The sequence below is a fragment of the Chrysemys picta genome, chromosome 10 (assembly GCF_011386835.1).
Source record: "Chrysemys picta bellii isolate R12L10 chromosome 10, ASM1138683v2, whole genome shotgun sequence".
Taxonomy (NCBI): Eukaryota; Metazoa; Chordata; order Testudines; family Emydidae; genus Chrysemys; species Chrysemys picta.
The window spans coordinates 77168307-77184630 of record NC_088800.1 but is presented as its reverse complement, the minus strand read 5'-3'; the positions used below and the strand labels follow the sequence as shown (position 1 = coordinate 77184630).

At 42.9% G+C, this 16324-nt stretch overlaps 1 protein-coding gene across 15 annotated transcripts in view; it reads left to right on the top strand.

Annotated features, from left to right (window-relative positions):
* Positions 1-16324, top strand: part of SNX8 (sorting nexin 8) — a 36648-nt gene that overhangs the window by 12185 nt on the left and 8139 nt on the right. For 8 of the 15 annotated variants that reach the window (XM_065560114.1, XM_065560104.1, XM_065560110.1 and 5 more), the window contains 6 exons: positions 7347-7537; positions 9335-9452; positions 13129-13265; positions 14019-14099; positions 15144-15304; positions 15947-16079. In XM_065560114.1, the coding sequence (XP_065416186.1) occupies positions 7397-7537; positions 9335-9452; positions 13129-13265; positions 14019-14099; positions 15144-15304; positions 15947-16079 (771 nt within the window). In that variant the 5' untranslated portion in view covers positions 7347-7396. The remainder of the gene's footprint in view (positions 1-7346; positions 7538-9334; positions 9453-13128; positions 13266-14018; positions 14100-15143; positions 15305-15946; positions 16080-16324) is intronic. The other 7 variants (XM_024102381.3, XM_065560108.1, XM_008164696.4 and 4 more) reach the window with 1 other exon arrangement.

Here is a 16324-nt window from a genome sequence, read left to right as displayed (position 1 = left end):
AATCTGCTGGTGGGCTGGGACTGTTTGTTTGTTTACCTGCAGCGTCTGCAGGTTCGGCCGACCGCAGCTCCCACTGGCTGCGGTTCACCGTTCCAGGCCAATGGGGGCTGCGGGAAGCGGTGGCCAGCACATCCCTCGGCAGCACATTAACTGCGGATGCTGCAGGTAAACAAACAGTTCCGGTCCGCCAGCGGCTTTCCCTGACAGGCCGCGTGCCAAAGGTTGCCGATCGCTGCACTAGACAAACCTTCCTCTTTTTAAAGTAAATGTGCATATATGCATGCATACAAAATTGATGTAGTGTAGCAAAGAGACCTGTACTGGCAGGTGGAATCTGCACAATATGGACTTGCAGGTCTTGTGATCCTATGGATGACCAATTATAGAGAGTGCAAACTGGGAGTCTTCCTGTCTTGTTGAACTAGGTGCATGCACACAGGAATTTATCAATGAGCTGCCATTACTGCAAGGGATGGATGGTATCCGTGACTATTTTTACCCAGATTTGTGTATCCTGACATAAGAGTGCAAAAAGAGCAGCTTCCTTTAAGTTATTCTCTAGGTAAAGGGATGGATTGCAGAAGGTAGCAAAATCCCTTCTGTTTGTTACTAGCACTCCCTTATGCTGTCCTGGAGCACTTCATACCTGATATTTCTGGCATATATACTGTCCTATATATGTAAACCTTACTATATGGTGGTCTGCTGAAATCAAAAGGAATGTTTTCACAGGTGTAGCTGTGCAGTTCTACACAGGGCATTCATAACAAGAAGGGTTAAATATTTTATTATTTCAAAGAGGGTGCTTTTAACTTCTTCTATCAGTTGGCTGAATGCAGCTTCTCATACCAATGAATTCACACCATTATCCACTAGTTCTGGCCAAGAATCTTGGATCTCTTCCTAAACTGGTTTCTTTGTCAGTAGAGTGAAAAATGTTGAACAGCTTTAGAGTGTGTTCTGTAGGGTTAATATTAATTCCCTAGTAGTGTTTTTCCCAAAATACTGGCAGCTGTTCTGAAGTTATCCTTTTGTGTTCTCTGACTGTTGGTCTGAGAACACAAGCAGCACAAGTGCAAGTTTAACCTGCTTGGTCACCCAGGTTGTATTACACATACTGATGTTTTTGAACAATTATTGTTAATACGAGGGCTGTCAAGTGATTAAAAAGTTAATTGCACGATTAATTGCACTGTTAAACAATAATAGAATACCGTTTATTTAAATATTTTTGGATGTTTTCTACATTTTCAAATATTGATTTCAGTTACAACATAGAATACAAAGTGTACAGTACTCACTTTATATTTATTTTTGATTACAAGTATTTGCACTGTAAAAAAACAAAAGAAATAGTATTTTTCAATTCACCTAATACAAGTAGTGTAGTGCAATGTCTTTATCATGAAAGTTGAACTTACAAATGTAGAATTATGTACAAAAATAACTGCATTCAAAAATAAAACAATGTAAAATTTTAGAGCCTGCAAGTCCACCCAGTCCTACTTCTTGTTCAGCCAATCGCTCAGACAAACAAGTTTGTTTACATTTGCAGGAGATAATGCTACCTGCTTCTTGTTTACAATGTCACCTGAAAGTAAGAACAGGCGTTCTCATGGCACTGTTGTAGTCGGCGTCGCAAGATATGTACGTGCCAGATGCGCTAAAGATTCATATATCCCCGTCATGCTTCAGCCACCATTCCACGGGACATGCATCCATGCTGACCCACCCATTCTGGGGTTCTGCTCGATAACAATCCAAAGCAGTGCAGACTGACGCATGTTCATTTTCATTATCTGAGTCAGCTGCCACCAGCAGAAGGTTGATTTTTCTTTTTTGGTGGTTTGGGTTCTGTAGTTTCCTCATCGGAGTGTTGCTCTTTTAAGACTTCTGAAAGCATGCTCCACACCTCGTCCCTCTCAGATTTTGGAAGGCACTTCAGATTCTTAAACCTTGGGTTGAGTGCTGTAGCTATCTTTAGAGATCTCACGTGGGTACCTTCTTTGCGTTTTGTCATGCAGTGAAAGTGTTCTTAAAATGAACAACATGTGCTGGGTCATCATCCGAGACTGCTATAACATGAAATATATGACAGAATGTGGGTAAAACAGAGCAAGGGACATACAATTCTCCCCCAAGGAGTTCAGTCACAAATTTAATTAACACTTTTTTTTTTTTTTTAACAAGCGTCATCAGCATGGAGGCATATCTTCTGGAATGGTGGCCGAAGCATGAAGGGGCATATGAATGTTTAGTATATCTGGCACGTAAATACCTTGCAATGCCTGCTACAAAAGTGCCATGCAAATGCCTGTTCTCACTTTCTGGTGACATTGTAAATAAGAAGAGGGCAATATTATATCCTGTAAATGTAAACACACTTGTTTGTCTGAGCGATTGGCTGAACCAGAAGTAGGACTGAGTGGACTTGTAGGCGCTGAAGTTTTACATTGTTTTGTTTTTGAGTGCAGTTATGTAACCAAAAAAAATCTACATTTGTAAGTTGCACTTTCACCACAAAGAAATTGCAGTGCAGTATTTGTATGAGGTGAATTGAAAAATACTATTTATTTTGTTTATCATTTTTACAGTGCAAATATTTGTAATAAAAATAATATACACCAATTTCAATTACAACACAGAATACAATCTATAGAAAAAGATCCAAAATATTTAATAAATTTCAATTGGTATGGTATTGTTAAAACTGCGATTAATTGCGATTAAAATTTTTATTCATTAACTCAAAAAATTAATAATCGTGTGAGTTAACTGCGATTAATCAACAGCCCTAATTAATACACATTTATGTGTGTGGTATCATAATTGATGCATGCATAGACAATCTTGCAATTTAAATAAACTACAAAACATTTCAGGAGAGATTGAGTTTGGGGATTATTGATGAGGAGAAGGGATTAATTGAAGAGGTGGGTGTTAGGCAGGGGACTAGAGAATAAGGGGGTGCTTGATAATAGATGAAGACAGGAAGAGTATTGCAGGTTTTAGGAGTAGCATGCTAAAATTGCAATGGGCAACACATGTCTTGCAGAGATCCTCAAGATGGGGTTTCATTCTGCATTTTTTCCCCTAGTGTGCAGTGTGAGCTCTAAACCGCAGGAGGAATCTAAGGGCCATTCACATTATTAACCCTTTGGAAGCTGAATACTTTTCATAAGGTTGCTCTGAACATTAATTTGGGTGGATTTATGCCAGTGTTCTGAGGGTTACAGCTAAACGTTGGAGGATTCAGGATTCCTCCTGCAGCTTCTTTCCCCCTACGGTCCTCAAATTTTGGATGCCCATCTTTCCCCTCCTGTCTGTTTCTAAGGATTGCCATTTCTTGCTAAACCTCTGGTTTGGAGGAGTGCAAGTGTCTTATTGTGGAATTTTTACTTTATTTTATATGTCGGCAAGTAGGATGATGGGGAGTGAATACTGGCATACGGAGGAGGGGGTTTTACATTAGTGTTGGTTGACCCTGTCCTCTCAGGAAATGGGTGGGTCACATTTTAACCAGTTCCTGGTTAAAAGATTGTTTTCCTGTCTTTCTTCCCCTGAACATGAGTTACTCTCATGACAGCACAGAGAACCACTGAGTTCTGTTTGAGGTGCTCAGATAGCCCTGAGTCTACACATGAAATAGGTTATTAAATAACCTGAAGGTGGAAAAGGGTACTCTCAGCAAATTGGGTTTAGGTATGGGGCGGTGATAAGATAAGTCCTCTCTACAGTGGGATGTTCAATTGCATGTTTTTAGATTCACAGATTTTTATTACCAGAAAGGACCATTAGATCCTGTAGTCTCATCTCCCTGTGTATCACAGGCCACTAAATTTCACCCAGTTATCCATGTATTAACTTGTGTTTGGCTAAAGGATATCTTCCAGAAAGGCATCAAGAGATGGAGAATCCACTTACCCTAGGACAAGGGCTGAAATGCTGTATTCTGCATCTGGAGACTGTTACTTGAAAGCATGCCCTTATGCCAGGCCTCTGTAATTTGGAACAAGCACTGGGGTATTTGTTATGTAAATGGTGCTGCCTGTGTATACTGCATTGGGAGAACTCTGCCAAATAGAAAACCAGTCCGTGTCCCAAGGAGTTTCCAGGCTAAATGCATGAGAGGGTACAAATCAAGAGAACAAACTTAAGCTGTCCCAGTATGGTCACTATTGCTAGAATGCTTCCTGGGAATAGATGGATATTCAGAAGCCTTTTGGTGGTGGTGGTGAGTTTGGTGTGCTTCAGAGGGCTGCTCCAGATGTCTGAGGCAGCATGGAAGAAGGCCTGAAGTCAGATGTGGGTGAAGTTGCTGAAGAGTGGTTAGGAGAGAAGCTTGGATGGCTCAGAGGGCCTGTGGGGTGTGGAAGGAGAAGAAATACTCAGCTTTTTACACTCAAAGAGTTTCTGAAGCTGATCTAACTAGTGATTAGTCTCCTTGATGAGACAGCATCTCTGTGAAAGAAGCTGTGGCCCCAAATTGTACACCTCCTAAGAAGGCAACCAAGTAATTTAAAACCCCTCTTGGTGTTGGATTAGGAAAGGAGAAATCATTTCTTTCAGGGGCTCTTCTGGTTGTAGGAATGTGAATTAATTCTGTGGATTGATTTTAACATTATGGGATCATTTGTGTCTGGGTACTGTTGACTGAAGGCATTTAATATCATTGCGAAGCTGAAGTGGTACTGCCTTTGATAAAAGATTTACATATCAAAGTGTTGCCCTATCAAAGATGAAATGGGGGAGGATTCTTCTACTGCATTAGAGAACCTGCCTTTTACCTCACTACCTTTGTCCTGACCTCACTGTCTTCTACCTCTCCTTCCCTCTTTCCTAGTCCAGTAGAAACCTTTGTAGCATCTGTCTCTTGGCTGGAAGGATAGATATGTTGCAATGTCATCCAGGAGTAAACAATATTAATATTAAATCAGATTGCAGTGATTTCTTCCAAGTTACTGGCATGTAAATCTTCTAGAAGCTATTATATAGGCAGTTGCCAGGTGATTTGTTATCCTGAGCAATGCTGAGGTTTCAAGGCTCGCTTCTTTGAGTCACATTAGCAGGAATCTGACGACTAACTAGACTTGTGGGGTATGGTCATTTGTCCTGGATTTGGTTTGCTTTACTTAAAAAAAGTCAACTATCTGCAGAAAACTGAGCAAACTGCCTGATCTCTATCTTGAAGCAGTGTGTCGGTGGAATTGCAGATGGACTAGTTTTCTGCTTTATCTGGGCTTACAGCAAACAGGATGTAAAACCTTATCATAAGGACAGGGCTTTCTAGTTAGGAAAAGGAACCTTTGATTTTGCCTTCTGTGAATGAATTTCCTTTTCCATACCCTAGCGTTATACCCTATTCCATACCCTTCTGTTGAGCTATTGCTTGAAGCCCCTCTGTTACGTCACTGGAGGATGTTAACATCTATTGATCCTAAACCAGCCAGATCTTTTCTGCTCACAAACGTTTAGCCCAGTTCAGCCAGGTGGTCCAGCTCCTGCCTGCTTGGAAGGATAGCATGGTTATAGCTTCCCTTTACAGTGGGATTGGAAACAGGAAAGGAATCTCTATATTTCCCATGACCTGGGAAGCACTTATATGAATTTACCTGTTGCATAGTACACCTCTGCCCCGATATAACACGAGCCAATGTAACATGAATTTGGACATAATGCAGTAAAACAGTGCTCTGGGGGGCTGTGCACTCCGGCGGATCAAAGCAAGTTCGATATAACGCGGTTTCACTTATAATGCAGTAAGATTTTTTTGGCTCCTGAGGACAGTGTTATATATGGGTAGAGGTGTATGTGTAATTATGCAGTAAAGTCAAGGTGTGTAGCTGAGCTGCAGTATGTCTAGTAAGGGAGTACCCCAGATTATCACCCCCTTTCTGTATTCGGGTGTTCCCCGGGGAGGTAGTCTGTATTTCAGAGCCATTCTGAGTCACTGATAATGTATTGCTTAGAATTATTGTGGAACCGGTCTGTCCAAGCTGCACAGCTGGGTGCTTGATTTCATTGTAAGAAGCTGCACCACCTAGGATGCATGACCCTTGATATGTGAAGTTGGAATCTTATCCAGAGCTTGCTCTGAGTGAAAATTTGCCCAGTTGGCTGCCCTATTCAAGAAGCCTCTTGTCTGGAGCTTCAGTGCACGGAGGTGCTAAAATTATTAATGGGGCTAATTAATTCCCACATACCCCACTATACTATCATAGAGATTAATTAAGTTCTATCAAGTGAAGTGCCTCCTTTCTTTCTAAGGCAGGGGTGGGCAAACTTTTTGGCCTGAGGGCCACATCGGGTTTCCAAAATTGGAGGGCCGGTTAGGGGAGGCTGTGTCTCCCCAAACAGCCAGGCATGGCTCGGCCCCCACCTCCTATCCAACCCCTGACGGCTCCCCTGGGACTCCTGCCACATCCAACCACCCCTGTCCCCTGACCACCCCCGGAACCCCTGCCCCTCACTGCTCTCTGCCACCCCATCCAACCCCCCCTTCCTGATCCCTACCCCCATTCAACTCCCTTGTTCCCTGCCCTCTGACCACCCCGACCCCTATTCACACCCTCACCCACTGACCACCCTCCCCCCAACTCCCCTACTCTCTATCCAACCCCCCCTGCTCCCTGCCCCGTTACCGTACTGCCCGGAGCACCGGCGGCTGGCAGCGCTACAGCCGCACTGCCCGGAGCATCGGGTCAGGCCGCACTCTGCAACTGCGCTACCCGGCCGCCCAGAGCATTGCGCTGGCGGCACAGCGCGCTTGAGGCTGCAGAGGTGGGGCTGGGGATTAGCTTCCCAGGCTGGGAGCTCAGGGGCCAGGCAGGAGGGTCCCGCGGACCGGATGTGGCCCACGGGCCGTAGTTTGCCCACTTCTGTTCTAAGGACATGTGAAGGTAATATATTAATTCCTACTCTGCAGTTTAAAATAACAGTTTCTTTCCTTCCACAATTTGTTCTAGACAGGATCCAAGAGTGCTGAGCTAGGTATTCACTTAGCTTGGCAGATTCTGCTGCGGTGGGAGCTGCACAGACAGGAAATGCAGGCCTCATAGCTGATTCACAGAACAAATCTGGCCTGTAACAGAGAAGCAGAGCTGGCTTCATGACTAAGTGTAATAGGCGATGCTCAGGGTGTTGTGGAGAGGGCGGTACCAAGTATGCTAAGAGTGGGAGAGGTAGTTAAATGGGCAGAGCCTCTTGTGGAAGGAGTGCCTTGGTTACTCTTCTGACTTGTGTTGAGGTGCTGTGAGAGTACATAGCAGAGGAACAGGATATTTTAAGACTCCTTCTTTCACTCCGTTTTTCTTTCAAAAACTGCAATTTTCTCTTCTTTCTTTTAGACTTGGCAAAGCCTCCAGTAATTGAGCCAAAGGATCCGGAACAGCTGCTCATGCAGACGCCCCAGGGAAACCCGCTGTTGCTCTCCCACACCCTACAAGAGCTGTTGAGCAAGGACACTGTGCAGGTGGAGCTTATACCTGAGAAGAAGGGCCTCTTTCTGAAACATGTGGAGTATGAAGTTTCCAGCAAGGTAATGTGGGAGAACACTGGTGTCTGTGGGAGAACGTGTTCCCATAGGAGTTTCCATGCAGTTGTTTAACCTGTATTCAAAAGCCAGATACTTTTTTTTTTAATCTGTTCAATGTATTGGTGATGCTGGTTTGAGTCAGGCATTCATGTAGGTATCTTTTACAGTTTTGCCACTGCAGCTTAATCCTAACCTCTGCTTTTCCAATACTGGGCCTCTCCAAAGCAGGGACTGACAAATACTGTTGTCGTTTTGTAAGGTGAATGGACATCTTCTGAGGACTAGAGTGTAACTACCAAACTCACTTGAAGACTAGACTGTATATGAATGCACATATGGCACAGCCAGCAGCAATGCAGGTTCTCCCATGCCACTCCCAATTCACTTCCCCAATCCTGACTGTAGGGACCACCTTTGGAGCAAGCGGGGAATTCAGTTTTTATCCCCTTTGTGAGTCTGCTCATTAGTGTCTTCTGTGATGGGGTGTTTTTTTGATGAGGCTATCCGTCCCATAAGAACTGGCCCAAGAGCGCCAGCTCACTCCACACAGATCACCAAAGAAGCAACTGTCTGACAGTGTTGTAGCAATTTTCAGTGACTACTGTCCTTAGCCAGAGTCACCTTTGGATCACAGGTTTGAGAGACTTCTTATCCCATTACCAATTCCCTGAGCCGTCATTCTTCCAACAGTTCTCTTTCTGTGTAATGAGATTCTTCATAAAGAGGCTTGGGCACCAGCTCAAATCTCCAAGAACAAATCAGACTGCTGATTGCAGAGCAGATACGAGGAAGTCCTAAGAGCTGTATCCATTGTGCTCCAGTTATTTGTCTCGTTGGGTTATTTCTGAAATTGCACAGCTCTGCAATAAGAACTAGCAGTGTACGATGCAGATGTGATGACATTTAGTCTTTTCAACATGCTATTCCATCAGCCAAATGTGTTTTTTTTTTTTTAAATGACTTGTCAATGTGCCTTTCAAGTGGCTCTCTTTATGTGCTACATCACTCATTTTGGACCCAAATTAATCTCCAAAACCTGGGTGTTCTCACTGTTCATTCCTGCAACCTGACATCAGAAATGCAAAAATCTTGAAACTAAGGTTATAAGGAACTTCAGGCTGTTTTAGGAATCCCATAACAATTCCCACTTTCTCCTCATTCTGCTGCATGACTCACTAACAAAGGTGAAAGAGCTGGGTTTTGGAGGGGTGAGAATTATGTTTGCTTAAAGCTATTTTGCTCCCCCTGGCATTAGACCTGGTTTGGTGGATGTTACCAGGAACTGGAATCGTGACTGGAGTACATCAGCATTGAAATGCTCCTTAATGATGATAGGGTGCTCATTGCAATTGTATTGTTCCTTTATGTCTTTGTATGATGCAGAAGAGAGGAGGAGGAATTATGTGGAATCACAGCAAATTTAGGGACATCTATCACCTCCTTCCAGTAAACCACAGAAAACATCTCCCCTTTCCTTTATAAAATGTCTTTGCCCCCATGTTTTGTGTGTATGGAATTTGAAATATGCCCTTTGCTGAAACTCTTGTTCACAAAGGGACCTAACCCACCAGCAAGCTATCCAATTTATATTAAGCCATCCAAGTGCATAACTGAGAGGGGCTGGAGGGTTCTGTGTGACTTTTTTTTTTTTTTTTTTTTTACTGTTAGCTTAAAGCAAGTGATCTGCAAATCCAAGAAATGTACCAGCCACTCTCTTAAGTCCCACATGTGGCTTTAACTTTACTGAAATGCTGCTATTGTTCCTGACTGAGTATTGTGAGGTTTCTTTCTCTATTGCAGCGCTTCAAGTGCTCTGTGTACAGGCGATACAATGACTTCGTGGTATTCCATGAGATGCTGCTTCAGAAGTTCCCATATCGTATGGTGCCTGCACTTCCTCCAAAGAGAATGCTGGGAGGTAAACCTGGGTCTTCCTAGTGACTGAATGGGCTCTGGTATGAATGTGTTCATGAGAATACAGTCAAGAATGCACGTGTCTCGAAGAATCCATAGCATTTGTTGTCCTCTGGTTCAAAAAGCAGTGCTGACCGTGTAGTGCATACCCTGGGGAGGCCAGCACTGCATTGCTGGAAGTCATTTTCAGATAAGACATTAATGTAAAGTTCCACTGGTGACTCTCCAGGTGTAAGTTGAAAATCCTATGGCATTCATGAAAAGAGTAAGGCTAGCTCTAGAGTGAGGGATAGACCTAGAATAGGGTAGAGTTTCAGCTATTTCTTCCCCAGTAAAGTAGGTTATAATGTCGGTGGTGCAAATTGGCTACTGTACCATTAAGCAGTTGCAGTATGTGCTGTAGCACATTGCTTTGTGAAGTGCTCTGAGTACGAAAGATGCTTTAGATACCCCTTCTCTCTTCTGTGGTGGGAGAACCATAGAGATGGAAAGTGGGGGAAATTATTTGCATATGAAAAGGTTTAAATACTCCAAAAGAAATTAGTGTATAAAAAAAATGTTCACATCCCTCAGTGAGAGTGTGGCTTACTCCAACTTTTCTTTGTTCAAGCTTATGGCCTTTATTTACAAGCACAGAGACTGGAAGTAAATAGCTTCTCCAGGCTGTGTCATCTCCCCTGGAAACCTTTCTATACCAATATTGGCCACATGAATAAAGTAACTGTGCATATATAAAAGGTATCTTCCTATCAGAGAGATTCTTGTTCTTCTCTTACAAAAATCACCTATCTCAGGAGTAGCTTTTTTCTTGTTCTGCTTTAAAAACAGATTGTCTAGTTATGCAGAGTCAAAATAGAAACTAAAAAGATTAATGATGGATTTGGAATCAGATTATCATTTCCTTCATATTCTAATGGTTACAATGTACTTGTGGATAGTGAAATACTCCAAGCTTGACTACACATCAAAGCTACTTTGGATATATTTTTCTCTAGTCTGAAATCTTGACACTGTTTTTAAGTTTTATTTTTATTATTTAATACATTACATAAGTCTTTTATACAGTTTTGTTTTGTTTCTGCTTTATCTGCTAAAGAACAAGCCTTTCACTGTCTTGTCTTCTGCCCATATTGCCAAGCTTAACATTTCACAATAAATTATTCATTTAATTTAAGGAGTCCACATTATGCCATAGAAAAAGAAGAATCAGAAATTAGTGAACGGTTCTGGCACAGGGTTTAAAGTGAACCAGAACAGGCCAGAATGATAATTCTGGAGCTACTCTGGTAGTGTTGTCAATTTCTGCAGAATGTAAGATGTCAGGGGTGTGGGGTTTTTTTTTTTTAAATATAACTCTTGACGTTTCAAGGATAATTATTAATATGATCTAATGCAGTGCAGTCTGTGAGAATTTGAAGACCTACAGCCTGAAACAATACCTGTGAGAAGAGTGACCTGCTCCTGTTAATATTAGTGGAGAGTTGAAGCTTAAACCTAACAATAACTAATGGCAACAATACTGAATGTCATCACTATTTCACTGCTGATCATTTTATTTAAGAGGATTTATCAGTGAGTATAGATATCATAGAAGTTAGTGACGCAAAACATCTACGAGGTTATTGTTTTCCAGCCCCATATCAGTACTGGATTATTCTCTACTATATATCTTCCACTCCTTTATTCTGTGTGTTTCTAAATTATCCAAATGTTGGCACTTCCATCACTTCCCATGGGAGACTATTCTGTAGTCCAACAAATCTCACATTTAGGAAGTAATTTGCCTTCTGATTTTTTTTCCCCATCTTAATTTTTCCTTTTTTTTAAAATCTCCTTGTTGCTAGTTCGCTCCAGGGTTGTGTATGAGCCATAAAGAAAGGGAGTGGCAGCAGCCACTAGATGGAAGCAATTGGAACGGAGCAGAGTTTCACCACTCTCGCCTTCCCTTCCATGCACTTTGACTTGAGTTTGTCTTTCCATGTGTGGTAGTAAGTACTGATGACCTAGAAAACTTTACAAGAAACAGAACTACTGTTAAAATTCGTCCTGGTAATTGCTGTTTCACTGCATGTTATCAGTGGGTGGATATGTCTAGTTAGATTAATAAAACAGGGAAGCAGAATTGCAGAGCACAAGGTTTTAGTGGACTTGTGACTCAAGCAACTGAAAATCACTTGGTAGTTAAGGATCATTATGGGACCGCTGGTGGCCAACAAACTCAAGTTAAAGATGAACTGGGAAGCAAAAGGCTGTGATGCCCCTCACTTGTCCCTTTATGATGTGAAAATGTTGCCAGGGACAATTCTAATAAGCTGTGTGTGTGGGGTGGGGGGGTCTCTAGGCTATTTGTGTACTTAGAAGGCTGCATGGTTTTCTTTGCAACCCTTTCTTCTCCCTTAAAAAAACAAAGAGCTGCTACTTTTTTGTTTTGTTTTTTTGTTTAACTTTACAAATATCAGCTCTGGCCTTCACTTCTTCCTGGAAGACTTTAGCATGATGTTTGAATTACTTGGATGAGGACATGACAATAGTCTGAAATCTGAGCCCCTCCCATTTCCGGGAGGATGAGTTGCTGAACTTCTTGTAGCCTGACAATTAGGATCTAGGAGAACTGCACCTTAGGGTTTAGTTTATTGTGAATTGTCCTCCAAAGGTCTCAGCAAAGTCTTCCATAGAAAAGAGGAAAACCAGTTTTAACAAAACAAAAAACAAATTAACAACAACAAACCAAAACAAAGAAAAAAATCCCAACCAAACAATGTATGGGGCAAGGGAACTTCTGGGGAAAATATTTTGAAGCCATCTTTCCACAACATAAAGGAGCAAAAAAGGGTACAAATGTTAATTTTGCTTTGCACGTCATCTATTAAAGATCTGGGATGATTTACTTGTCATTGGACCAGAATTTGTAGCTGGTGCTTATAAAAATGATCTGTATTGCAGTAGTGCCCAGATGCTCCACACAGGATAAGAATCCCATTGTTCTAGATGCAGCATAAAAATAAAGGAAGAGAAGCTCCGGCTATGTCTACACTATAGACCTTGCAGCGGCTGCAGTTGCGCTGCTGTAAGATCTCCCGTGTCGCCGCCCTATGCCGTCGGGAGAGAGCTCTCCTGTCAGCATAATTAAACCACCCCCAACGAGCTGCAGTAGCTATGTCAGCAAGAGTTGCTCTCTCACCAGCATAGTGCTGTCCACATTGGTGCTTCTGTTGGTGAAACTTAATGTTGGTCAGGAGTGTGTGGTGGTTTTTTTTTTTTTGTTTGTTTTTTTTACACCCCTGACTGACAAACGTTTTACTGACAAAAGTGCTAGTGTAGACATAGCTTCTCTGTACACAAGAGCTTGCAATTTAAGGCTCCAATCCTGCAAATTCACATGTGCTTAACTTGACTCACCCGGGTAGTCCTGTTGAGGTAAATAGGTGCAGAAGGGCTTGCGGAACTTAAGACAAGCTGTAACAAACCATTTGAGGGAGTGGGGGTTTGCAGTGTTCTGCTAATCCAATGGCTAGACCAGTGAACCCAGCAGACCTGTTGCATGGAGCTGCCAGAAGGCACAAGTAGTACTGTTCTTGGGTTTTGCTGCAGATGTAAATGCAAGGGAGCAGTTGGACTTGATGCTGCCTTTCCCTCTTTCTGAGCCTGTTGCAATGCCTGATGCATTAACACTAATGTAGTGTTCCCTCCTGTAGCTGACCGAGAATTCATAGAGTCTAGGCGGCGGGCTCTGAAGCGTTTCATTAATCTGGTGGCTCGACATCCCCCTTTCTCAGAAGATGTGCTCCTGAAGCTCTTTCTCTCCTTTAGTGGCTCGGTGAGTATTTGTTGATGATGCCACGTGTTTGCATATCCTCCTGTGCACTGGGAAACAGTTACCAAGTTTAGAGCTGCCTATTGCCTGCACATTTGTAATCCCCACAATTGTGATCCTGGCTACTAGGGGCTAGTGGAGCATATCGTCCACAGTAGGTACTTCTGCTACTGGACAGTGAGATGTGTCATCTCTGCAATGCTGTAGGCATGATCTCTTGAAAATAATGCTCTTTCCTGTGGCAATATATGTCACACCACTCCTTATCTCTGATACTCCCCAGAAAGGTATTTGACCAGGGGAAAGCTAAGAAACGTTGTTGTTCTAGGGCTTCTCAGTCTCCTAATGCAGACTTTTAGCACAGGAAGAACTTTCTCCTCAGACAAATGCAGCATTTGAGGTGGAGGGTTAACACTTGTATGTGTTTAAATTTTAGGGGAAGAGGGTGATACAGGAGTTGGAAATTCATAGAGAGAGATGGGTTAGGTATTACAAATGGGTTCAGTATATGGAATCCCTTTTTTCTCTGCCGCTTTGGCATGAGAGGTTGATTTTTCCCTCCAGGAGGAAGGGTTAAATGCCATGAAAAGGTGGACCCTTTCCGTGTGTAATAAAAGCAACCATCAACTGTGGATTGTTGCTTTCGTGCATGAGGAGGCCCAGGTTTTAACAGGATTGAAATTGCCTTTCATTGTCACTGTGGGAATTGCCAGATGGGTTGAATTGGTTGGTTGGTCGTTTCTTTTGCTTTTCCAGGATGTGCAGAACAAGCTGAGGGAGTTGGTCCAAGGAGTGGGAGACGAGTTCATGACTTGCCAACTAGCCCCCCGGGCCAAGGTATTTTTCTTTATGGTGCATAATTGCAATCTTAATCCCGGTAGCCCATGTTCACAAGGTCTTGTATCTGTTGGGTAAAAGAGAGGGGCTGTAGTTGAAGAGAAAAGGAACAATTTCCACAGAGAACTGTAAGGGACCTTCTTTTGACTTGATCTTCTGTTTTCTTCATCACAAAACATATAGTTGGTTATTTCTAGGCCTAGAATGTCCAGCCTGGGTCTGCTTAGTAAAATGGTACAAAATTTAGTATGAGAGAAGTCTTTGTCCAAATGCACATAGTTTGAAAGTTCATCCTGTTGCTTGCTATTCCTTTGTGTCATAATCCCTTTCTGTCTATGAGAGAAGCTATGAATTTCACCTTTGTTTGTTTGTTTGGGGAAGGCTGCTGTACCCTAGTTGTGTATCATGCTTGCTGAACCTGACATCACTGCTCCCTTGAGTTGCTTGCTTTTGTGGAAGTTCAGCCTGGGGTGAGGGGAAAATTAAAGTAGCGAGTGAAGGGTTAAATGTTGCTTATGGGTTTAAAAAAAAAAAAAGAGGCCTTTACAGCACCTAGCATAATGGGGCTCTGGTCTGTGACAGGGGCTCCTAGGTGCTATCGCAATACAAATAAATAATAAAGATGGTCCCGTTATTATTCAGCAGTCCTGCCCCCTCTGTGTGTATTATTCACAGTGCTTGACAGTAGGGACTATTCCAACTTTTACTGATGTTAGCTCTGCAGAGCAAACTCAGCTATGGGAGACTGAGGTGGATCTTATTATGGCCCATGCATCATGAGTGGAATTGTTAACTAAGCTCTGGTTGCACAATCTTTTACTGATGAGGTACAAGCCTGAAGCAGCTCAACTCGGCTTGTAATACCTGGTTGAGTTTGCAGGGCTGGAGTCACTGATAGGCCTGGAACATCATAATGCCATTTTCAATGGCTCCTCTCAGAGCATAAAACCATTTTTGCTATTACCAGGTTACTACTCCTAATCTCTCTCTTTGTGACTTATCATGCAACGGAGTCCATTACTAAGCTTTCTTTTGCTGCCTCAGGACTTCCTCCCCGCCGACATCCAGGCCCAGTTTGCTGCCAGTCGAGAGCTTATCCGAAACATCTACAACAGCTTCTACAAACTGCGGGACCGTGCAGAAAGAATAGCTTCCCGAGCCATTGATAATGCCTCAGATCTTCTCATATTTGGAAAGGAACTAAGGTAGATTAGGGTGTGAGGATGCCCTCTAGAGCACACTTCTGTGAACAGTCTTGAGTTTTAAAGAGAGCAAGAGATGTACCAGTAGAATGTCTATGGGGCATGTACTTCTGAAGGCGCATGGCACAAACCAGGTTTACTTTTTCCTGTGGCAGAGAGAAGAAAACATAGTGTGTGTGTTCCCCAGGGTGAGGGAGAGAAAACAGCATTGACATTCTGCATCTGATTTACACTTGCATGAAATGGTGCAGCCCCCAAGTACATGGGTGTGTGGTCGTGCACATTCATAGACCCTTTTACATGCTGCATATGTTCACACACTCCGCATTTTTGTTTTAAATTGAAAACACTAACAGGCTTGCTAGTGCACAGTTCCTTTCATTTTCTCTCATTTGTGTGTGCATACACTCACCCACATATACATATCCCAACCTGCTATCACTGCACTTTGCTGCTAACTTGACCTTCTTGGGGAGTAGGTATAAACTTATTGCCACCTGATTCCCAGGGGACTCTATTTTCCCAGAGCCTACTAGTGAGTTTTGAGAGGGGGAAACTTCCAGTAACTGCTGGGATGGGTAAATCATCAGACCAACCTAGCTGCTTAGTGGGATCTTACTCACTGCCTCTTCTTTCCTCTGCCAGTGCTTTGGGCTCAGACACGACACCACTTCCCTCCTGGGCTGCTCTGAACAATAGCACGTGGGGGACTCTGAAACAGGCCTTGAAAGGCTTGTCTGTCGAATTTGCGCTGTTGGCCGATAAGGCTGTACAGCAGGTGAGTTCCTCTGCCATTTGCTTCTCCTATATAATCACAATTGCTGCATTGAGAGATGTTTTTTGCCTAGTGTCGCCTCTTGATTCAAAGGCCTTCTAGGCATGGGTGCCCAAGAAATTACTCTCCCTTTCTTAGCAGCTATGCAGGCGTTAGTCTAAAGCCATGTCCAACTGGCCAGATATGCTACTGGGCTACATGTTCTGACTGGTGGAATTAAAAAACTCAAAGGTGTTAAATGAGGAGGG